Here is a 25069-nt window from a genome sequence, read left to right on the forward strand (position 1 = left end):
GAGAGGAACATGGATGTACAGGATGGCATATGAAAGAGGTACATGGATTTACAGGATGGCATATAAGAGAGGAACATGGATGTACAGGATGGCATATAAGAGAGGAACATGGATGTACAGGATGGCATATGAGAGAGGTACATGGGTGTACAGAATGGCATATGAGAGAGGTACATGGATTTACAGGATGGCATATAAGAGAGGAACATGGATGTACAGGATGGCATATGAGAGAGGTACATGGGTGTACAGGATGGTATATAAAAGAGGTACATGGATGTCCTCGATGGCATATGAGAGAGGTACATGGATGTACAGGATGGCATATGAGAGCGGTATATGGATGTACAAGTTGTTTATGAGTGGGGTACCTGGATGTACATTGAGATATTTGGATAAAGTGTGACAGTGTATGTGAGGAATGGTATAAGGAAGATATGTGTGTATATATATTCACACACACACACACACACACACACACACACACACACACACACACACACACACACACATACACATGTTCCCCCTTATGCAACTATTTAAATTAGTATGTTTAAACCTAAAAAAGACATGCAAAGAGGCAGCTTTATGGGAGGAACATTATTGTTCTATATATATCTATATATAGATATAGACATATATAGATAGATCTATCTATCTATATATAAAAGAGGTTAATACGTGCTCTATATCTTTTGCTGGAAGGATTTTTTCCAAGCTTTAAGATAACAAAATAAATGTTTTTTTTTTATATATTGAACACTGCATTTAATGATACATATATATATGTATTCAATATCTTGGCATTGATGATGTTCTCATAAGCAAGCTTTTTCCTTCAGCAATAATGAAATTATATACATATGTTAATGCATGTGTTCATTTTTTTTGTTCTTAGCTTTTTGTCGAGAGAGAGAGAGAGAGAGAGAGAGAGAGAGAAGGCTGGATATGGAAGAGATATCTGGGCTGTGTGTGCAGATGGGATTAGAGCTGGTTTCAGGCTGGACAGTTAGTAAATGACATACATTTGGTGTAATGCATGATACACAAAGCTGATGATTAATGGAAATGGTGACTTTGCTACAGGCAGGTCAGTCAAGCTTCATCCTCAAGGGAGTCAGAGCAAACCCTTCAGTCCCTCTGGACCTCCCGGGACGCCAAGTTATCACTGTAATATTGAGCTTTAAGGAATTGAAGCTGAAAGAAGGGACAGCCCATCTCCTGGACTAGCTTCTAGGATCCTGTAATGTACAGCAATCTACAGCAAACAATCAGAAAATGTTTGCTCTAAAAGTTTTTTTTTCTGTTGGCCTCTATGTCTTTTTGCATATATGACCTACAGTGCATTCGGAAAGTATTCACAGCGCTTCACTTTTTCCACATTTTGTTATGTTACAGCCTTATTCCAAAATAGATTAAATTCATCATTTTCCTCAAAATTCTACAAACAATACCCCATAATGACAATGTGAAAGAAGATTGTTTAACATTTTTACAAGTTTCTTAAAAATAAAAAACGAAAAAAAAAATTTATTCACAGCCTTTGCCATGACACTCAAAATTGAGCTCAGGTGCATCCTGTTTCCACTGATCATCCTTGGGACCTCCGAGACAGGATTGTAGTGAGGCATAGCTCTGGGAAAGGGTACGTTTCTGCAGCATTGAAGGTCCCAATGAGCACAGTGGCCTCCATCATCCGTAAATGGAAGAAGTTCGGAACCACCAGGCCTCTTCCTACAGCGAGCCGCCCAGCCAAACTGAGCAATCGGGGGAGAAGGGCCTTAGTCAGAGAGGTGACCAAGAACCTGATGGTCACTCTGACAGAGCTCCAGCGTTTGTGGAGAGAGGAGAACCTTCCAGAAGAACAACCATCTCTGCAGCACTCCACCAATCAAAGGCGTGTATGGTAGAGTAGCCAGATCAAAGCCACTCCTCAGTAAAAGGTACATGACAGCCCGCCTGGAGTTTGTCAAATGGCACCTGAAGAGTTTGTCAAAAGGCACCTGAAACAAAATTCTCTGGTCTGATGAAACAATAATTGAACTCTTTGGCCTGAATGGCAAGCATAATGTCTGGAGGAAACCAGGCAACACTCATCACCTGGCCAATACCATCCCTACATTGAAGCATGGTGGTGGCAGCATCATGCTGTGGGGATGCTTTTCAGTGGCAGGAACTGGGAGATTAGTCAGGATCGAGGGAAAGATGAATGCAGCACTGTACAAAGACATCCTTGATGAAAACCTTCTACAGAGCGCTCTGGACCTCAGACTGGGGCGAAGGTTCATCTTCCAACAGGACAACAACCCTAAGCACACAGCCAAGATAACAAAGAGCAACTAAGGGACAACTCTGTTAATGTCCCTGAGTGGCCCAGCCAGAGCCCAGACTTGAACCGATTGGAGAGATCTGAAAATGGCTGTGCACTGACACTCCCCATTCAACCTGATGGAGCTTGAGGGGTCCTGCAAAGAGGAATTGGAGAAACTGCCCAAAAATAGGTGTGCCGGGCTTGTAGCATCATAAAGTACTTGAAAAGACGTGAGGCTGTAATTGGTGCCAAACAAAGTATTGAGCAAAGACTGTAAATTCTTGTGTACTTGGAATTTTTTATCGTTTATTTTTAATAAATTTGCAAAGATTTCAAACAAACTTCGTTCACGTTGTCATTATGGTGTATTGTTTGTAGAATTTTGAGGAAAATAATGAATTTAATCCATTTTGGAGTGAGGCTGTAACATAACAAAATGTGGAAAAAGTGAAGCGCTGTGAAAACTTTCTGGATGCACTATATGTCTTGCATTTTACTGGTGATATATAAGTACACTGCCTTCATTCTATAAATTACCGCTGAATGGAGTATTATAAAATATCTTATATCTCCACCCACAATTCTTAGGTGTGGTTTTTCCCACAATCCTCACCTCCAGCCGCTCCACCAAAGCATTATCATATTTGTACCCAGGGATCCTGCGGTCGCTGCACTGAATGCCGACGTCCTCACTGTGCTTGCAGTCCGAAACCCCCCAGCCATTAGAGGTGCAAGAGGCAATGCTGTCCTCTCTGCCGGTGCAGTGTACGTTGTCCAGCCAGATTGTACCTGAGGAAATAGGAGAGGGCCAAGTGATTAAATGTTATGACATCAGTATTTCATGGTGAGCTGCAGGGGTGCCCAACATCTGACCCAAACTTTTAACATGTCACTGCTCTGGGACTTCAAAATGTCTGCATACAAATGGTCAATGACCATATTCAATAAAGCAGTACAAGCAGTGATGATAACATGTAACCAATTCAAATTTAGGTTACTGTAGTCAGATAAACATAATGCACTGATGTCATAGTGGGTTAAATCCACATTTATTATTATTATTATACAGGATTTATATAGTGCCATTTAAAACGCAATCTATAATTACCTGTAATTTTACCTCATGCAGCATTTCAGAGACAGTGAGCAAGTAGCAAGAGCAGGGGGATACTGGAAAATCCTGTGTGAGTACCCTTAATTAGGGATGAGCTCACATTGTCCAGATCCTAGTCAGAACCCACCTGAGTGATACTGTTAGGTAGATGCCATCTGTACTATGCTAATCATTTGCAGTCAAAGCATTCCCAGCCACATGTATACAAGGGGAGTGTATACCTGGAACTGCCCAGCCACATGTATACAAGGGGAGTGTATACCTGGAACTGCAGGGCAGGGAATTCCTTGGCTGCTTATGACTGGTCTATTAAATGGACAGATTCCAGGTGGGATCACTCGGGTCAGTTCGGACTAGGACTCAAACACAAATGACCTGATCCATACTCCTAATATGGCTGCAAGAAAGAGAAATTTGCGGCTTTTTAAGATCATAGTTGGCTATAGATTCAAAGGAAAATATGGTTTTTGGTAACCTTGATGAGCAACCAGTTTAAATCATTAAAACTGCCCACACATACTAAAGAAGCTATATAATTGCGCCCTGATTTCGTTTCACTTATTTTATCTGGGCTTGAGTGTTGGGTCCAAGGTCTCCTGAAGGCTGTCATTTTTGTCTTTTTCATCATCTAGTCCTCACGTACTGTCTCCCAGCTCCTGAGAGCGCAAAACACTGTCAAGTAACATTGTCAAGTACAGAGTTCTGTTGGCACTGAATGAATTTGGATGCAGTGCAGGTGGTCAAGAAATTGACAACTGGCAAGTAACTGTCAGACCTCAGATGAGGACCTCTGACACTCAAGCTAAAACCCATCATGTGCACCCATCCCTGGATATCTGTCAATCGGCTGTGCAGGTGAGTCTATACAGTCAGTGCAATCCCATTCACTTTCTATGGGCTGCCTACATGCAGCTCAGCAGTGAAAAATAAAATAAAAAGGAAACTCTGGCCGCTGCGTGGGACTGATGGCCGTGTGAATAAGCCCTTAATCTTAAAATTCTAACTTTTGATGTCAGCATTATGTCTTTGAAACTCAGAATTCCGACTTGAATCAAAGAGTTCTGAAATGAGAAAGTCAGAGTTCTGAGTTTAATCTCAGGATTTTAGCTTTGAAACTTGCAGTTTTGACGCTTAATCACAGAACTCTGACGTTTAAATGCAAAATTCTGACTGTACGTTAGGTCAGAATTTTGAGATAATACAGTAGGAATTCTGACCTTGAATCTCACAATTGACTTTTAAACATAGAATTCTGACTTTAAAAGTTAGAATTTAGTTTTAGAAATGTATTTTAAATAGGCTTTTCAATATATTGATTAGAGAGCTACAGTGTCTTATATAGCCTGGATTTAAACTTTAAAACAGGGCATTAGGATTCTAGTAAATTCCTAGTTGTTACTGTAGCTCTTAAAATAAAACAAAAAAACAAAAATAAAGGAATAACAATGTAAAATATATTCTCTAAAACTGGAATTTGTTTTGCATATGTAGCCCATTAGGTATGCAGAGGGTAACATTGGCAAAAGCATAATTAGACCTTCCTACACTTCGCAACTGTAAGCATACATATGTAAGTATAGTGCCATTTTGTATTTCAGACTTACCGTCTCCCTTGCCATACTTGGAGCCGGGTGCCCATGATAATGCCTCCATGAAGCCTAGTTCTCTACAGACTACATGAGCCGCATGGATAGAGAAGTCATCATCGCACACAGTGCCCCACTCCCCTTTATAGTAAACTTCCACTCTCCCTTCAGTGTGTTTGCGTTTCTCTCCTGCTAGACGAACGTGGACTTTCTGGGCAGGCTTTGGTGGCTCTGTTGGCCGTGGAGGGGGTGCTTGTTGCTCGTGATATTCAGGATAATACTGCCAGTGCTCATATTGTCCCAGTGCAGGTACAGAGAGTGTAAGGAAGAGAAGGAATGCAGGAACCACCAACATGGTTTAGGAATGACACCAGCTCTGACTGCAAGCCTAGAACAAGAAAGAGGGGCAACGTTATAACTGGTGGCTAGTTGAAACTTTTCAGCACTGCTGTTTTTAAATCAAATTTATCATGTCCGAGATGCAGAAAGCAAGTGTTCCAGCATAACCAGCATATGTGTTCCAGGATCACCAGATTAAATGAAACTATAGGCAGATATAAAACACACACAATTGCAGAATGTTATTCTTTAAAATGTATCAAATGGTCAAAATGTAAAATCATATATTCAATTCCATATTGTATTTCAATTATTTCTAGCATACTGGAATAGGCTAAAAAACACATATTTGACTATATCCATCTGTTTGGGTTCAGCCACTGTTCTGTCAAAAATTTTCCACCTGGCTCCTTCAATTCTCAGAATGATAGAACTTTGGGTGGAAGGTAGCCGACTGGGCCACCCACGGCTCGAAATGAGTTCTGTAGAAGACCAGCTTAAGGGTTGCAGCAGCAATGTGTCTTAGAACCTGTTCTCGTGTCTGTCCTTTCATTAATAAGAAGAGGCCTTAAGAACATGCCATGTTATGGTGTCTTAATACAAGGGCGGTGGAGTTGAGGGAAGTCAAGAGAACGGTAAGTAGGTTATCATGTCTGATCTCCTTCTAAAATTGCTAGTTACCTGTCTGTCTCTGCCTTCAACACTTTGAGCCTCTGATCCAATACAAGCATACAGTAAGTGAATTCAGTAAAATCAGGCTATATATTTTGTTCTGTACAAGACACTCATACAGGGCTGTACATACAGGGGTCACGATTGTGACTCTGCCCCATGCTCCAGGGGGCCCATATGGCCCCCCTCTACACATGGATAGGAGGTCATGTAGAGGAACAAATCCCTCCATGCAGCCGCTGAATGCCCGCTTCTCCTTCTCTCCCTCCTGCATACATTCAGCTGCTGCAAGAAGTAAATGAAGGGCATTGGTTGCTCTACATGCTGCCCCTGCTGCCTCCCTATCCCTGTCCTGCTGCCCTGGGCCCCTCCTTTGCGCTCAAGCAGCGCTGCCGGGTCTCCCCTTCCCACTTCCCCCGGCTTCCGCTGGAGATACTGTCAGGATAGAGAGCGGGGAAGGAGCGTGCATTTAATGGCCCCTTCCTTGTCTTAAGCAATAGAGTCAGTGATCAGTAACAATTTTTTCTTCAGACTTCCTGAAGACTCAAATCACGGCGAAACGTATGTCAAAGCGCAGGATCTACCACTTCCGGGTCCTAACTTGACATCCCACACTAGGCTTTGCCCTCCGGAGTGAGACGTGGAACGCAGACCATCCCCAAGGGATTAGCCGACTTACACGCGCCGATTACACCTAGTGTCAGGCCAGGCACTTTAACATGTGAGTGTAACTGCTATTGCTGCTGCTGTTTTAATTTATTTTATTATTAAAAATTACTACACTATGAGACTTTTACCCGTGTCTCCTGTGGAGTCATTTTTATATCCTAGTTCCATCGTCATCGCCAGTGGAGTGGAATTGTGCTATCAGTGGAATCAATCTGGTACTCCAAAAGCTCTTTTTGACCGTCCTGTAAAAAGGGGTCAAACATCTCTGGCGAGTGGCCACCTTTCTATTGAGCACTCATGGTGGAAGAACTAGAAGTTATATCTCAGAGCACTTTGATTTGGTGTTGGGATTCATCACATATGGACTTTTAACTTGCTACCATTGCAATTTATTTCATCAGTGTACACATTTATGTTTGATATTATTGTACATATTTATTTTTTCCAGTTTCTTTGTGAAAAGTTTTTCTGAACATTTATAGCGCCTTATCCTGTATTTCAATATTTTACAACAATTTTTTTTCCTTCACAACTGATGCCTAGTAAACTGTGTTTACTATGCTTCAGTTTATGAATGAACGGGAAGCTCTGTACAGAGCTATTCCTGTTCATTCATTCTGTGCTGCTGAGGCTGCATACATGGAGATTGAGGTGTCCTCAGTCTCCTTTCTCTGTTTAGACCCCTGATATTTCACCAAAGCTCCCCAGCTATGGTCCTAAAAAAGAAAAAAGAAAAAAAAAAAGAAAAAAGAAAATTGTAAAAAAAATAAATACAATAAAATGGTAATAAAATAACAAAAATAAAAAAAAACTTCCGACACCAGTGGCTGAACTACGGGGGGTGCAAAGGACCCCAAAACAGAAGGAAGGGGGCCCGCTGAGGGACCATAATAAAGGGTCCCACGATGGGAGTAAAGGACCCTGAACCTGCACCGGGGCCCTGAAGGTTCTAGTTACGCCTCTGCAGTCATAGATCACACAGTGTTTTAGGTCAGCGTTTCTCAACTAGTGTGCTTTCTGGGCTCCTCATGGGTGCTGAGCTACGTCCCATATTTTTTCAAAGTGTCATGAGTCTCCATAGTGCAAATGGGACAGCTGTTTGTGAGGCCTCTAGTGTAAAAGTGGGGGGGGGGGGGTGACTGAGTACTCTGATGTGAAGAGGGGTTATGAGAAATACTATTTACAAGGGGGAGGGTACATTAGTATTCTGATGTGAAAAGGGGGGGGGGGACTCTGATGTGAATGAGGGACTCTGATAATGGGAGGACCCCATTTTTTGACTGGGTTACCACTAAATTTTGCATACTTTTAAAGGGTACCTGAAAAAAGGTAGAGAAGCACTATTCTAGGTGTCTGGTTTAGGGCCCCTTTCATACGGGCTTTCTGATCAGGTCCGCCTGAAAAACTTACAGAAAAACTGATCAGAAGCTCTGTGCAGCTCTATGGACAGGTGGATGTAAACGAACTTGTGTCTGTTTACATTCGCCTACGTCTGAGTCTGTCCAGGTCCGGGAAAAAAAAATAAAGTCGTGTACATCTGGTGGCCCATAGAGCTATCACGGGTCTGCCTGCGTCTGCTGGACACAAACTGAATAGATACAAATGTAAAAAAACTGACACCCGTCTCATTCGGCTCTGATTCAGCAGGGGATCTGCTCATTGAGCTCTTGCTGATTGTAGCGAACCCCACTTCATATGAAAGAGCCCTTAGAAGATACTTGTTATGAATTATTCCAGCTTCAGGCACTCCGAAACATTGTTAACAGGTTACATTTGAGAGTTTGAAAGTTTTTTGACAATATTTAGCTCAGTGCCCCAGATGTGACAAAATCTAGCTCCCTAGGTTTGCATGTTCTGTTCATTACTCTCACATGGTCTTGGCCGCCTGTGCACAGTTGCCACAACCAACTTCAAAGGAGAGATAAATGCTGAGTGAGCAGGTGCACATCTGGTTCTGTGTACATGGCCCCATGTGTCTAACACCCGGCTTGAACTTGGATATACATAGCCTCCTATAAAATGTATCTGACTTCAGAACAGACCGTTCCATCCATGTGTAGCAATTAGATTGCCTCCTACATTTATCTTGTGCAGGACATAAAATAAAGCGGCATCTGATTTTTTGGGGAGGTGTAGATATTTTGATATATAAGAAGTTTTGTGCATTTTAAATATGGCAATATAAAAGTGTGGCTATATGAGATAATATACATACAGTTGACGTGAATGGCTCTACAAAGTGAATGGGAGCATTGTTCAACTATCATACAATCAGAATATATAGTGTGTGGTAGAGCTGCACAATTAATCGTTAAAAAAAGTGATCTCGATTCAAACCCCCCCCTCACGATCTCTATGCAGAATTTCCCGATTCATTCATGTGATGCCGCGTACACACAAGCGGACTTTACGTCAGACTTTGCCCGGCGGATGGGATTTCGTCGGACAATTCGATCGTGTGTGGGCTCCAGCGGAGTTTGTTTTCTCAAAAGTTGGACGGACTTAGATTTGAAACATGTTTTAAATCAATCCGTCGAAATCGAGTCCGGTCGAAAAGTCCGCTCGTCTGTATGCTAGTTAGACGGACAAAAAGCCACGCTAGGGCAGCTATTGGCTACTGGCTATGAACTTCCTTGTTTTAGTCCGGTCGTACGTCATCACGTACGAATTCGACGGACTTCGGTGGATTGTGTGTAGGCAAGTCCGTTCATTCGGAAAGTCCATCGTAAAGTAAGTCGAAAAGTCCACCGGGCAAAGTCTGCTGTAAAGTCCGCTCGTGTGTACGCGGCATAACAAGTGTAGAGAGTTCTCTGCTCACTGCCATGTTTTTCACAACATTGTCTGTGCTGGTAGAAAACTATAAACATTGTAACTTCTCATTCTTAGGAATGAAGGAATGAGGATGAAAGGAATGAACTGTCGGTCTGCAAATGAGGGAAGTTTAACCACTTAAAGACTAAACCTTTTTCTGACACTTGTTTTTTACAAAGATAAAATCAGTATTTTTTGCTAGAAAATTACTTGGAACCTCCAAACATTATAATATTATTTTTTAAGCAGAGACCCCAGGGAATAAAATGGAGATTGTTGCAATATTTTATGTCATACTGTATTTGCGCAGCGGTCTTTCAAACGCTATTTTTTGGGGAAAAAGACACTTCAATGAATTTAAAAAAAAAAAAAATGAAACAGTAAAGTTAGCCCAATTTTTTTGTATAATGTGAAAGATGATGTTACGCCGCAAGAATCGTGATCTTTATTCTAAGCAAAAAAATTGTGATGCTCATTTTAGCTAGAATCGTGCAGCTCTAGTGTGTGGCTCATATCAGTTTTGGATTATATTTTACTCATTTTTATCTCTCCATTTTTTTCTCATTAGGTCCATATATTAACCAGAATGTATTATTTTAATAATAATTATTTATTTTTTTTATCCAGTTGATGAACTGAAATGGTATGATTTAGTATTCATGTTCTCATATTTGTCTGAAGTTCTTGCATATTCATTTTGATACTTCAAATACAATTAGCTATTTTGTATGACCCAGAGGAGGGAATAATGTATTGACATTGGATTGATATGGAGATGTCTTTGTGTTTTTTCTAGCCATGATGAGGGAGGACCCCCCCAAAACACAGCTACTTTTTGGTTTGCCCCCTTTGTTTTGTTACATTACCTTTCAAGCCAAGGGGACTGTAGAGATCCTCTGGGGTGTAGAAGCCACCATCCTGGGAACCAGGTCATTTACATCAACATCAATAGTTTAAAGTGGTTTATGGGCTCAAGGTTTTTTTACGTTCATGCATTCTATTCATGAAGGTAAAAAACCTTCTGCGTGCAGCGCTCCCCCCCCCCCTCCCTAAAATTCTAAAATTCACCTGAGCTTCCTCTCGATCCAGCGATGTGCATGAGAGCTGGGCTTCTCCTAGGTCTCTCATTCCTCATTGGCTGAGACAGCAGTGGGAGCGATCAGCTCCTGCTACAGTCAATAATGGCCAGTGAGCCAATGAGTAGAGAGTGGTGGAGGGGCGAGCTGCGGCTCTGGGTGTCTTATTGATGCATGGAGCGAGGCTATGGAACGAGCATGCACCAGTTCCCCAAGAGAAAGCGGCTTGGTATTGGGGGCACTGGCTGAAGAGGAGCCAGGGGCGCCGGCGGGGGACCCGAAAAGAGGAGGGTCGGGGCTGCTCTGTGCAAAACCACGGCACAGATCAGGTAAGTATGACTTTTTAAAAAAAAATTTTAAGAATCTTTAAAGCGGAGCTCCACCTTAAACAAAAATATTAAAAGCCAGCAGCTACAAATACTGCAGCTGCTGACTTTTAAAAAAATGGACACTTACTTGTCCCGGGGCCCAGCGATGTCGGCAGCCGAAGCCGATCAATCGCTCGTCTCTCGGCTGCCCCCGCCGCCATCCTTGGTCAGGGAATCAGGAAGTGAAGCGTTGCGGCTTCACTGCCTGGTTCCCTACTGCGCATGCGTGAGTCGCGCTGCGCGTCTTAATTGGTCCCCGTTGTGTTGTGGGAACTGTGTGTTTCCCACAACACAACGGGGGGGGGGGGGGCATTTGCGGCTAGCTATGCCCGGAAGTGGGTGCAGATACCTGTATTATACAGGTATCTGCACCCCCCCCCCACTGAAAGGTGCCAATTGAGGCACCGGAGGGGGGGGGGGGAATCCGATGAGTGGAAGTTCCACTTTAGGGTGGAACTCCGCTTTAATGTCACTTTTAAATTGCAATAGCAGTGAGATAACTCTACAGGTCCAGCACTGTTTTTTTTTCCATATTCCCTAACTGTCCTGATAGGGACACAGAAAGTATTTCAAATTTGACCAAGTCTCTAACCCAGGGGTCTTCAAACTAGGGCCCTCCAGTTGTTCAGGAACTACAATTCCCATCATGCCTAGTCATGTCTGTAAATGTCAGTGTTTTACAATGCCTCATGGGATGTGTAGTTCTGTAACAGCTGGAGGGCAATAGTTTGAGGATCCCTGCTCTAACCTTTTCCTGCTCTATCCAAAAATGAAATAAATGTCTGGATTTGAGCTTTGATAAGCAACTAATCAATGGTGTGCAGTAACCCAGATAATCATCCAGGATTAATCTTTCATCAGATTGAAGAACTTTGCAATGGGTTAACACATGATGAACTTTCTGGTATCCTTAAATCTAGGCCTCTCCTCTATGGGGCCTGCTATATCTGGCTGTGTTAAAAAATAACTAAAACTAAACATTTTCCAGCATTTATAGCTGATCTCTGCTTCAAGCTTATGACTTTCAGATATGGCGCCCCTGAGCTTACAATCTAATTGTAGTTTCTGAGACAAAAACATATTGTATAGATGCTGTGAGTTAAGCTGCTCAACTGCTGACCCATGAGATAGTGGTGAGGTTCCTTCAGTGGCCCCTAACCACCGTGAGAACCAGTTATCCTCCTTAGGGTGACCTCACACTTTAATTAGATCCAGCTACCACCAACTATGTGTTCTCATATACATACAGAAAGTGCTGAACAAAGCACAAAAAATGAAAAACCCACCAGTTATCGATTTATTACAAGCACTCCCAAATGTCTACCGGTATATATACCTGGGTATTATGGCTTGGTATATATTCCATATACCGTACAAACATCAGAATAATTCAGTAGTGTGTTCACTATGTGTAGGTGGAAGTCCATATCCTCTTGTAAAGTAAACCTTTCCTTTAGTCCCTTCCCCCAGTCTTGTACAGAAGCTGACCCCCTCCCTGTCTCACTCTCCCAGACTCCTCTGGGCGGTGGGGGTTCCTGAGTCTGAATATTTCCAGCATGAAATCACACTGAAGATGACCTCACTGGAACAAGGGGGATACCCCCGATCCGGACGATATTTGCTGAGCTGGTAGAGTGTACGGCACGTAGGTTCCATAGCAGCAGACATCCGCTGCCATAGAGACATTGCACAATTTCTGCAGGCCTATAATAAAGCTCATTGTTCTGTAGGAGCCCCTGGTAACATTCACACCAACGCATGGAACTTTTTACAGACCTTCTGAAATAACACACTAAAGCAGCTTGTGGTCTGATGTAAGAGAACATATTTCTTCACACTCTTGACTTCTTACAGAACAATAACCTCTCTTTATCATGCTGGCCACATGTGGCGCTGTACTGGGGCCTAAACTGGTACATTGGATAGAATGTCTGACCTGTACAAGGAAGCAGAACTAGTTCATGTCTGACACCAAGACTTAAACGAGACAAAGAATAATACCTGAGTAACTCTCCCCGGGAACATTTACTTGCTCAGAGGCTGGATCTAAAATCACTGTGTAGTAAATTGACTGGGATTTATTACGTTCTCGAATATGGCAGTTTTATTAAAACCGAACATATTAAAAACCACTTCTGGACCGGCTTACGCCAATATACGTCGGCACTTTGAAGAGGGATATCGTTGTTATGGCAGCAGCTAGCAACTCTGGTACCCTCTTCTTCAGTGAGCGGTCCAGTTTCAGACAAAAGTGGTCTCAGTGGCGGATTCGCTGCAAGATCACTTTTATCGGTGGTGGGAGAGATGAGGGAGGGGAAGATGGCCCCCACCCGTCTCCATACCATTGCAGGGCGGAAGCAACGCCAAAACGTCACGTCTGCCCATAGCTCTTAAAAGGGACATTTTTTTTTTCCACACGACAAAATTTAAATTTTTGAACATTTTTTATTGCATTTTAGTGTAAATATGAGATCTGAGGTCTTCTTGACCCCAGATCTCATATTTAAGAGGTCCTGTCATGCTTTTTTTCTATTACAAGGGATGTTTACATTCCTTGTAATAGGAATATAAGTGACACAATGTTATATTCTTAAAAGAACAGTGTAAAAATAAAAATAAATAAGAAAAAAATAATAATTTCAACGCGCCCCGTCCTGTCGAGCTCACGTGCAGAAGCGAACGCATACGTGAGTAGCTCCCGCATATGAAAACAGTGTTCAAACCACACATGTGAGGTATCGTCGCGATAAGTGACACAATGTTATATTCTTAAAAGAACAGTGTAAAAATAAAAATAAATAAGAAAAAAATAATAATTTCAACGCGCCCCGTCCTGTCGAGCTCACGTGCAGAAGCGAACGCATACGTGAGTAGCTCCCGCATATGAAAACAGTGTTCAAACCACACATGTGAGGTATCGTCGCGATCATTAGAGCGAGAGCAATAATTCTAGCTCTACACCTCACCTGTAACTCAAAACATGCAACCTGTAGAATTTTTTAACCATCGCCTATGGAGATTTTTAAGGGTAAAAGTTTATCACCGTTCCACGAGCGGCCGCAATTTTGAAGCGTGACATGTTGGGTATCAATTTACTCGGCGTAACATTATCTTTCACAATATTAAAAAAAAAAATTGGGCTAACTTTACTGTTGTCTTATTTTTTAATGCAAAAAAGTGTATTTTTTCCAAAAAAAAGTGCACTTGTAAGACCGCTGCGCAAATAGTGCGCTGCTGGATATGACAGAGATATCCGTGGGTGGGAGAAGGCAGAAGCGATATGGAAAATCTTACAATCATGGTAAGCTACCTGAAAAAAAAAAAAAATAAATGCCCATTGCTGAAAATATAGCCAGTAATATATAGATTGAGAATACGTTTATAAAGTGGGTGGAACTCCGCTTTAATCTACGCATTACAATGCAATACATGATAAAAATAGTGTCTATTCTTTTCTCACAGCGCTACAATGCAGTGCATTTTGAAAAATACAACCTGTCCGTTTTTTTCTGCATTTTAATGCAATGAAAGGTCCAAGTCAAGGGCAGCGCATCAAAACTAACATGTTTTGATACGCTGGCCTGGCAACATGTTTTAACAAGCCTTGGTCAATAGCTGGTAACTCTATCCCTTCCAAATGTGAAATTAGAACAAGCATCGAAAATGCATGTTAACACATGAACTTATAAAGGTATTGTACATTGATGCATAACAGTGCACCTGCCCAACGCTACAAATAAAATGCACCTCTATGCTAGGGTTGCCACCTTTTCTTTAAGCCAAACGTGAACACTTTAGCGGCGCACAGCAATTTTTTTTTTTAAGGGGAACACTGGACTCTGGTGTAAAAAGGAACTCTGATGTAAAGGGGTTACTGCTCACCAAACCTCCCACGTACATCAGAGTTCCCAGCATTCCCCTTTTAAATTAAGGTTCTTAAATCCCCCTTTATGTCAGAGTCCACAGAGCACCCTTTACATCTGAGTCCCCCTTAGCTTAGTGTACTCACTTGCTTGGAGGCAGGAGAGAGAAGAGAGGGAGGGGGAAGACTTCAGTCACAGAGAGTGGATGGTGAGTTCACTCACCCGAGGATGGAGGCTCAGGCATCAACACCTTTCATCCACCTTGTATCTGAGTTGAGTTGCTGAGCTTCAAACTTCCAGCCCACACATCCCTTTCCTGAGGCACAGAATGCTGGGGATTGGAGTGTGGGTGGGCAGACAGAGGGGTAGGGGTAGGAGGAGGAGGAGCAGTTCAAGCCCTCTCACCTATCCGTGTATTGGGGTGGGGCCCGTGTGCACACCTATGCACTTGGCATTTGTGGTACTTGATTACTTGGGGAGTCATAGTCCATTCTGAATATTGTGTCTGGGTATCAGATGGTCTGATACCTGGACACGTGATTCAAAACCCGGACTGTCCGGGTAAATCCCGGACAGGTGGCAACCCTGCTCTATGCACATGCACAGATCTTAATGGGTATTAAAAGCATAGTAAACATACAACTATAAGAATTTAAAATGAAAAAAAAAAAACTAATTTTAGGGTAGAATTTATCAGTTTTGGGAACCAGGGACATTTCTAAGGAATAACGGATGCCCGCCGCGAGAAATAACATTGGCAAATGTGCAGTAAGCCAAAGCAAATAGACAGCATTTATTCCTCACTGGTTTTCCTTTAGAAAACTGAGATTTGATTGGCTGGTATTTGTAGTTGTGGTTTGCAACTTTTTTTTTAGCTATTTAAAGTAAACTTGTCCCCGATCATAAACTTCTGTAAAAAAACTGCTTATGTCAGACAGTATGGCACTTCACATCTCCATCTGGAGCTTCACCGATGTGCTACAATGTACAAGAGCACCATTATTGGCAGTTATTGCATTTTTATGGGTTGTAAATGTTAGAGTGGGGATAAAGATGGCAGGACCGTATACAAGCCTGCTGATCATTAAAGTGGGGTTCCACCCAAAAAAAAAAACTACATAAAAAATCCTAAAAAAAATACAAAAAAAATTTGGATATTTTTTTTTTTTTACTCACCTCTAAATGCCTGTTGCTAGGTGGTCCCTCGTTGTCTGCCTCTTCCAGTGCCTGGGCTGGTGACATCACTTCCCCCTTGGCACAGGAAGGGCTCAGCTCTGCTCCCTCCCTCCTGTCAATCATCTGGGACCCATTACAGGTCCCAGGTGACTGAGCGGCCAATCACCGTGCGCGGCGCCGCTCGTGCATGCGCAGTGGGTGCCAGGCTGTGAAGCCGCTGAACAGAGGGGGAGACGAGCGGGGCTTCGATCCCCCACATCGCTGGACCCTGGGACAGGTAAGTGTCCAATTAAAAGTCAGCAGCTGCAGTATTTGTAGCTGCTGACTTTTATTTATTTATTTTTTTTGACTGGCCCTCGGGTGGAACTCCTCTTTAAGGTCGTTAACTTCTACTGATCAGCAATTTCAATAACATTGCCAAGCACATACAAAGCTGATACTCAATTGTTCAGCTCTTGTCAGGCCAACATTGGAAATGTATTCCTTCAAATTGTATTTCCATGGCCCGACTGTCTTCTCACAAGTTCATTGAAGAGCATTACCCACCAATGATTAAGAAGTAGACATATGGAGGGTTTTCCACTTTCACCTTAAAACATCTTTGAGACACAAAATTTTCTCAGTCTTAATTGCTAAAAAAAAAAAAAAAGTTGCCTCCAAGTTCCAACGCCTATAATTGACAGATGCATGTGAATGAAAAATCTTAGCTCCAGTGTGTAGACCCTGCTCCTTCCCAGCATGTCCTATTCTAGATATCTGATAAAGGAGAGAAGGCAGGACTTTAAATGAAGCACGCAGTCGATAGTGAAAGGTCAAAAAAGGGAGGTATTATTGTATAAACATGATAAATATTCCATACAGATAGGTACATGGGTCACAAAAGTTCATCATTTATTACATAATTTTATATTATATCGGTATTACACATTGCATGTACAAGGGTTGCTAGTTCATCTATAATAAATATACAGTATCTGTGTTACATTGGTACTACACATTGTATATACAGAGGCTCTACGCGTTTCGTGGAGTATTCCTATCCACTCTTCAGGAGCGACAATGTGTATTAACTGAAAATAAAATATATAATACATTTTAAGGTCAAATGCTTGTAAAAAAATAGGAAAAATTATAGAAATGTATATAACTTGGGAATAACCCCTAGCCATAAAAATACTCAACTACCATGCAATAAGAGCGCAATGGTGAGGGCTGGTGGCTCCCCATAGGGGCATCTTTTTAGATATCTAAACTAGGAAGAAAGGAAAGCTTAGCTTCAATGATGATATAATGGGATGGGAGCCTGCTCCTAACTTACTGAACTTCCCATACATGTTACAATGTAAATGTACATTATATTTATAATCTCCTTTAGATTTACCAAAGCCATGTAAAGGAGGGCCTACCTAAACAAACCACTGAATTTACATCCACTCAGAAGGGCCCTTAAGCCGGCCATACGTGGATCGGAATTCAGCCAGTTCAGCAGCAGGGACCGACCGAGATTCGATCCATGTAAGGCAGGCTGACTGTACCTAAGTTGATCCATTGATCGACTTGGGTACAACCTGCCTGTCAGATTTTGTAGATTCGTTAGCAGTAATCATTGTTTTCTGCCAGCCAAGAAGGATCCTCGCACCCCCCCCCCCCCCCCCTTTGCACAACACAATAGTGCTGTGGTAGGCATTCAAGCAATTTTCCCCTGGTGGAAGAAAATCAAATCATCTATGGATTGCTTAACACTTAAAGTTTTTGGTAGATGAAAACAAGGTTGTACAATCAGATTCTATTATGTACGGTCAATTTAAGTCACCATGATATAGTAAATGGGAAGGTGCATACATATAGTTTTATAAGGCGGAAGTTGCTGGAATGCATATCAGTTGCTCTCACCACAGATGACGTGGTTCTATGTCTTGATATCATCAGATCCCTATTTAATACAATTTCCTGCTTTTTATTTAGAATAAATGAGTTCCTCATGAATCATCCCACATTTGTGATGTTGCGTATAATGCGGGCGGCACTCTCGCCTAGCAGTAAGAAGGGTCGCTGGTTTGAATCTCAACCACGACACTACCTGCCTGGAGTTTGCATGTTCTCCCTGTGTCTGCGAGGGTTTCCTCCGGGTACTCCGGTTTCTTCCCACACTCTAAAGACATGCTGGTAGGTTAATTGGCTTCTGTCTAAATTGGCCCAATATGTATGAATGGGAGTTAGGGACCTTAGATTGTAAGCTCCTTGAGGGTAGGGACTGATGTGAATGTACAATGTATATGTAAAGCGCTGCATAAGTTGATGGCACTATATAAGTACCTGAAAAAAATAATAATAAACAATTATCAGAGTGATAAATTCTGGATGTTAGAGAATTTTCCATGCCTGGGAGACGTGCGGGGTGGGGGGGGACAGCTATGTACCAAGATTTTATTGTCATTCGGAAATATTTACAACCAATAAATGAACCAGCACCTTGCAGCACACCCAAAGGCAGCTGTAAAATCACTAAAGCGTGTAATTCGTCATCTCATAAAACGTAAATTGTCTCAAAATGAGAGATACAATGACACGCAGCAGACACTGACTATACAACTGCAATATTGCTTATGCAGAAACAGGCTGACTACCGTATATAACCATCAGCAGCTGCTCCATATTGATTATAGGCGTCTGGCCAATATAATATACAGTATTAACATTACTACAAGCTACAACTTACTCATACAAATTATAGTTCTTTCCATGATTTACTGCCATCATACATTGACAACAGCCCTGATTTTTCAGACTGTGGGTGTGGCTGTGATCAAATATAGTAATGTGCAGGGACATGGCTTACTGGCACTGTGTTTGTCTATGAATACACATAGTCTCAGGACAGGTTGTTCCATAGCACCTGACTTGCTATGGAGGCACCCCAAGGAGGTGAGAGGGGAGAGCACCAACAGGAGACTGACAAAAAGAAGGTAAGGAACCACCCTATGCAATATCATTGCAAAGAGTAGATGAGTATAAAAACAATTTTATTGTAGCCCAAAAAATTGTATCCTTAAGTGTCACTTTAACAGTGGTTAGTACGAGTGTTGAGTAGATTGGGTGAGATGCCCAAGGAGAACAAAACAATGGTGTCCATTTAACTGGAGGGTCTGTAACTATAAAAGCCAATTTATTTAGCATTTGAAGAGCAATAGTCTCCACAGTGACAGTTATGAGTGGCAAGACTTCATCATTGAAGAAGAACAGTGTCCAAAATGTGATACTGAATGACAGCCGCTATTGAACACTAATGAGAACTACTGCAGCAAAAGTGACAGCAGAGCTTCATATGCACTTTTAAGAACTGTTTCCACAAAAAACGTCTGCAGAGAACTTCAGGCAGCCAACAATTCCTAAACTTTTTAAAGCTTGGACCATTGTAAGCACAGTATGTATGTGTCATACCTGTGGGATCCCTGTGGATAATGGAAATCACCAGGGGCGTTGCTAGGTGGCAAAAAGACCAGGGGCTTCATCCCGAAGTCCAAGGCTGGAAACGGAGGGGTGGGGGGTGGTGTACATGACGCAGGCTTTTTTTTTGGCTGGGCCGTGACCTACCTGACCTACATACACTGACCTACCTGACCTATGTACACTACATACACTGATGGTAGTGACCTACAAACACTGACCTACATACACTGACCTAACTACACTGACGGTAGTGACCTACCTACACTGGCCTACCTACACTGACAGTAGTGACCTACATACAGTGACCTACCTACACTGACCTACCTACACTGGCCTGCCTGCCCTACATGCACTGACATTTACATACAATGACCTACATACACTGACGTTAGTGACCTACCTACACTGACCTACCTACAATGACCTGCCTGACCCACATACACTGACATTTACATACACTGTCTGACCTACCTCAGCTCAGCCGTGGTGTGCGGTGTCACAGCAGCCAGGCAGTCAGTCAGTCAGTCATCAGAGGAGGAGCCGAGGAGGAGAGCGGCCCGAGCGCCGAGCGGGGATGTGGCGCGGCGGCCACATTGTAATTCCCGCCTTCTGGAGCCTGCAGCGCCTATGATGGACGTCACATGTCCCGCCGTCCTGGCATTGGACCAGTGGGACATCCATCATAGGCATTGCAGGCTCCAGAAGGCGGGACCTGCTATGGCACTCTGCCGCACTCGGCCACACTCGGCGGCGCTTGGGATCAGATCGGTCCCGCCGCTCGGGGCTAACAATGGAGAGCTGCATGCCTGAGACTCGGGGCTTTTCAGGATCACATTCGGGGCTTCAGCCCCCCCTAGCCACCCCCTCCCGACGCCCCTGGAAATCACTGTAGTGGTCTCTGCTACTAGAGTGATTGTCTCTAGCTTCCAAGTTCCATGCCAAGCTGCTAGCCTGCTGCTTATTGAACACATGAGGTCTTCTGCACAGCATGGTTGACATTCAGAGAACACTTTGTATGCAAAGCATTCTCTGATTGGACAAAGTGCAGATTGTGACCTCATCCTCTTCACCTCGTCCAATCAGTGACTGCTGAGCAAGAGCAATTTTAAAATCATTGCTGAGCACCGTATAGAACTAACACTTAATTGTTCTGCTTGTTGCCGGGACAGTGTTGATATTTCTCGGCCTGGAGGTCTCTTTGGGTCACAGGCCAACACCTTATCAATGAATAACATGCATTTCAAACCAAAAATTGTTTTTCTAGTTTTGGAGAGAGTAGAGAAGGATTAACATGCCTGTCAGGTTTTTATGACTAAATGTTTTTAACAGTGATTAGTAGGAGTGATCAGTAAACAAAAAAAAGACAAACCAGCACAAAAGTATAGCCTGTACAAAATCCAAATATAATTTAATAATCAACCTAAATGCACTCACAAAAGTGTACAGAGGGTGGGCAAGATACTAAGGCAACAGCTTAGCAGAAAAGTGTCCCACTGAAGGAATCAGGTCCACTGTGGATGTAACTCCTAGCCAGGAAATCAAGTTGGAATCCCTGATGTGCTGTGGGTATGATGGGAGCACACCCTGCATAACATAAATCTGGAACCGGTAGTCAGTAGCGGGAATGCATTTCTGGGAGATCATGCCTTTCTTGACTTATCAGACTTCAAAATAAAACAAATTATTGGTGCATATTTAGCTGGACTGTCTGTAACCAGCCAAATTGTTTGGTGTGTCGAGTTTCCAGGGAAACAGTTTCAATGGTAATGACTGTATTCATAAATAATGGCAATACTTCATTGGCAAAGAAGAATAGAAAAATAGAAACTTCATATCCACCTTGAGGGCCCTGTTTTCACAAAAAAAGTCTGCAGAGAACATTGGCAAGCTAACATTGATGGAACAGCTGCAATTCCTAAACCTTTAATCCCAGAAAGCAAATGCTAAAAAGGTAAAAAGATTTTGTCAAGATCATAACACCTGGACCATTCACTCTTGGTTTGAGGAGCACCAAGATAAACTTCAACATCTGCTGAACTACTGTGATCAGTTTTGGAAAATATAGTGAGAAGCATATTTCTTCCTTCAACATATCTAAAGCAATTGGCAGATGGTCTGATAAAAAAATGATTCAACATTCCAGTGGATATTATTCAAGATTCCAAGACTCTATTCCAAGGACAGAAATGGTGGTCCAACACCTTTGTAATTAAAGCAGAACTTTATCCATAACAGTTTGATATCAATTAATATTCTTTAACAAAAGAGTATGAATTCCACGTTAATATTTATGCTACCAAAATGTGTGCTGTAAATTTATTCCAGCATTGCTCCTGTTTCTTCTTCCTGGAGGCTGCCATTTTGTCACTTTCTATAATTAAAATATGTACATTTCCAGCCTTGATTGTATGCCTTTGCTCAGCTAGAGGAAGATTCACAGAAGCTTTACAGTACTGAAGTTCACAGGTTGTCAATGAGGGAGAAAAGAGGAAGAATCAGGGTGATAAGATAAAACACTATCCTTCTATGGTTAACTCCTTTGCATCTCCCAGGCAGCAGAGTTTGTCCTGTCACCTCTTCTGCTTTTCTTTTCTCCCTCCCTAATCTGTGTCCCCACCTGCACAATGTGTGTCATTCTTGTTGCTTTCTTTCTCCTTCAGCAACAGTAAATTTTAAAGCTGTCATCTGATTGGCCTCTAGTGGCTCTGATTTTAGGTACAGTGCTGAGAATAGGAGACAACTGAGCATGTGCAGAGCAGGGTGACACAGTGGGGTTTATTTATTAAAGCTGGAGAGTGCAAAATCAGGCTCACTTCTGCAGAGAAACCAATCAGCTTCCAGGTTATATTGCCAAAAGCTTTATGAACAAACTGAGGTTAGAAGCTGCTTGGCTACCACGCACAGCTGCACCAGATTGTGAGCGCTCCAGTTTTAGTAAATATCCCCCATTGCATTACTGGATTTTAAACAGTAACAAGCACTTATTTTTAATGTTTTACATAGTTATACTTGCAAAAGAGGCGTCTGAAGTGATCTATCAGGGCTTAATTTTCTAACTAAAGTTCCACTTAAAGAAATAAAGCATATGTCCTAGGTGTTTACCCTCCTTTATATCTATACACTAGAAGCATAATAGGGTATTTGTTGAGTAAAGATGGACAGCGGGATTCAGGGCCAAGACAGGAATGGCTGGCAGTCTAGGGCAATTTGTGTCTTCTAATGTGCATCAAGAACAGTTAATTGACGTCTTAAAATAAACTATACAGTATACCAATATTATACAATATTACCAGGAATTATTTGCAGGCTTACATCAAGTCACCGGTTTCCTTAAAGGACGTTGGTCTAATATAACTCTATTAGGAAGACAATGCCAACTGTACAATGCTAAATTGTACGTCATTACTTTGGCATTAAATACCGGGGTTATGGCAGCAGCTAGCTGCCATAACCCCAGTATCATTATTTACCGTGGGCGACTCTCTGCAAGATAAAAGAGTGGTCCCACAGGTGGATTCACCAAAGGATCACTTTTTTAGGTGACAGGAGAGGTGCCAGTCCCGCCACTTCCCGGTCGTTTCCGAGCTTACCGGAGCCATCGGTAAACCTGGGTGAGGCCGATGGCTAGGCAGGAAGTCGAGTGAGGGCAAGATGGCACCCACTCAGCTCTATGTCCTTGGAAAACCAGAGTGACCTCTAAGGTCATTTCTGTTTCTTGGACATAAACTTTTTTTTTTTTTTTTAAAGTGAACATGTCAAAACTTTTTTTTTCCTTTTGCTTTTAAGGGTAAATGTGAGATCTGAGGTCTTTTTGACCCCAGATCTCTCAACTAAGAGGACCCGTCATGCTTATTCTATTACAAGGGATGTTTACATTCTTTATAATAGGAATAAAAGTGATCTAAATAAATAAAAAAGGAACAGTGTAAAAACAAAAAGTAAAATAAATAAGAAAACAGAAAAAGTAAAGCACCCTATCCCTCCGAGCTCGCGTGCAGAAGCGAACAAATACCTAAGCCGCGCCCGCATATGTGAACGATGTTCAAACCACACATGTGAGGTATCACCGCAATCATTAGAGCGAGAGCAATAATTCTAGTGCAAGACCTCCTCTGTAATTCTACACAGGTAACCTGTAAAAATTTTTAAAGCGTCGCCTATGGAGATTTTTAGGTACCGTAATTTAAACTTGTAAACAAAAAGTTCTAGAAAAAGCCTAGCCAGCAAGTGGTTTTAACATGTAAAGCCCAAAAATATTGGTGGTAAGGAAAACATTATTTATACACGTTAAATCAAATTAAGCCTCACATGTATAAATCTTTCAAATCCAAGACTTTGTCTTAATTTTGCAGACAGTCTGTTCTCTGAAAACACCATCTGCAGATGTTCAGGAAATAAGGGGCCAATAAGGGATTATTCCTGTGTTTTTAATCATGATGTGTTTCTGTATTTGTCAATGGGATGACTCAACTGGCTGATATTCAGCAGATCTCTAGAGATCTAAAACTAATGATTAGCTACTTATTGTTGCAGCAGGTAGAGAAAGAGCAGAACTAAAAGGTTTCAGATCGTTCATGTCTATGGGTGCATGGAATGAATTCTTGCATATGTAGGTAGAATTACATTTCTATAGGAAAATTTTACATATATTTACAATACAAGCTCTTTTGTAATTCAGTATTAACAGTTACTTTTTTGTTTCAGGTAGCAGCCAGCTACTATTTTGCTAACAAAATTTAAAATTTCTCTTCCGTGCAACTGCTGCAATGATGGTCAGTTTGTTGGCAACATTTCCCAGAATCCTTATCTTCTCCTTCCTGTAACTGGCTTCTAGCAGAAGTCTGCAAAGAGCTTAACATTAAAGAACAGGAAGCCTGTTGCATGGATTACAGAGCTTTTAGATTTACTGCACAGGGAGTTTCATCTCAATTAGTTAATTGCACGCCCAAAAGAATTTCAGGGTGATTTTTTTCTTACTACAGAAGAGTGACTGATCATTGAATATAGTAACAGAAACTTCCACTTAGTACTAATTCTAAAAGATCTCAGCAAGAGCACTGGTAAGGACCTGCAAAAAAGTGAGCTGTAAACCTTGTAACACACATTAATGTCTAAACCGTTAGCAACAAAAATGAGTACACCCATAAGTGAAAATGTCCAAAGTGGGCCCAAGTAGCCATTCTCCCTCCCCGGTGTCATGTGACTCGTTAGAGTTACAATGTCTCAGGTGTGAATGGGAAGCAGGTGTGTTAAATTTGGCGTTATCGCTCTCACTCTCTCATACTGGTCACTGGAAGTTCAACATGGCACCTCAGGGCAAAGAACTCTCTGAGGATCTGAAAAAAAGAATTGTTGCTCTACATAAAGATGTCCTAGGCTATAAGAAGATTGCTAAGACCCTGAAACTGAGCTGCAGTACGATGGCCAAGACCATACAGCGGTTTAACAGGACAGGTTCCACTCAGAACAGACAAAAAAAAGACAATTCCATAGCTCAACTCACCAACCAGTCTGCTGACCAACCAAATTTACCTGTCTAACCGTATGTTAAAAGCAGGGTGCCTTGACGAGGCCTTGCAGCTTTCACATGCGTTTGCAAATGTGTGCTAACTAAACCCCTGCTTTTAACATACG

General features: G+C 42.1%; 1 protein-coding gene across 1 annotated transcript in view; it reads right to left on the bottom strand.

Annotated features, from left to right (window-relative positions):
* LOXL2 (lysyl oxidase like 2) overlaps positions 1 to 25069 on the bottom strand; it is a 121415-nt gene that overhangs the window by 61239 nt on the left and 35107 nt on the right. The window contains exons 2-3 of the mRNA XM_073622208.1: positions 5030 to 5399; positions 2925 to 3100 (exon numbers count right to left, since the gene is read on the bottom strand). Of these exons, the coding sequence (XP_073478309.1) occupies positions 2925 to 3100; positions 5030 to 5366 (513 nt within the window). The 5' untranslated portion in view covers positions 5367 to 5399. The remainder of the gene's footprint in view (positions 1 to 2924; positions 3101 to 5029; positions 5400 to 25069) is intronic.

The sequence above is a fragment of the Aquarana catesbeiana genome, linkage group LG03 (assembly GCF_042186555.1).
Source record: "Aquarana catesbeiana isolate 2022-GZ linkage group LG03, ASM4218655v1, whole genome shotgun sequence".
Classification (NCBI taxonomy): Eukaryota; Metazoa; Chordata; class Amphibia; order Anura; family Ranidae; genus Aquarana; species Aquarana catesbeiana.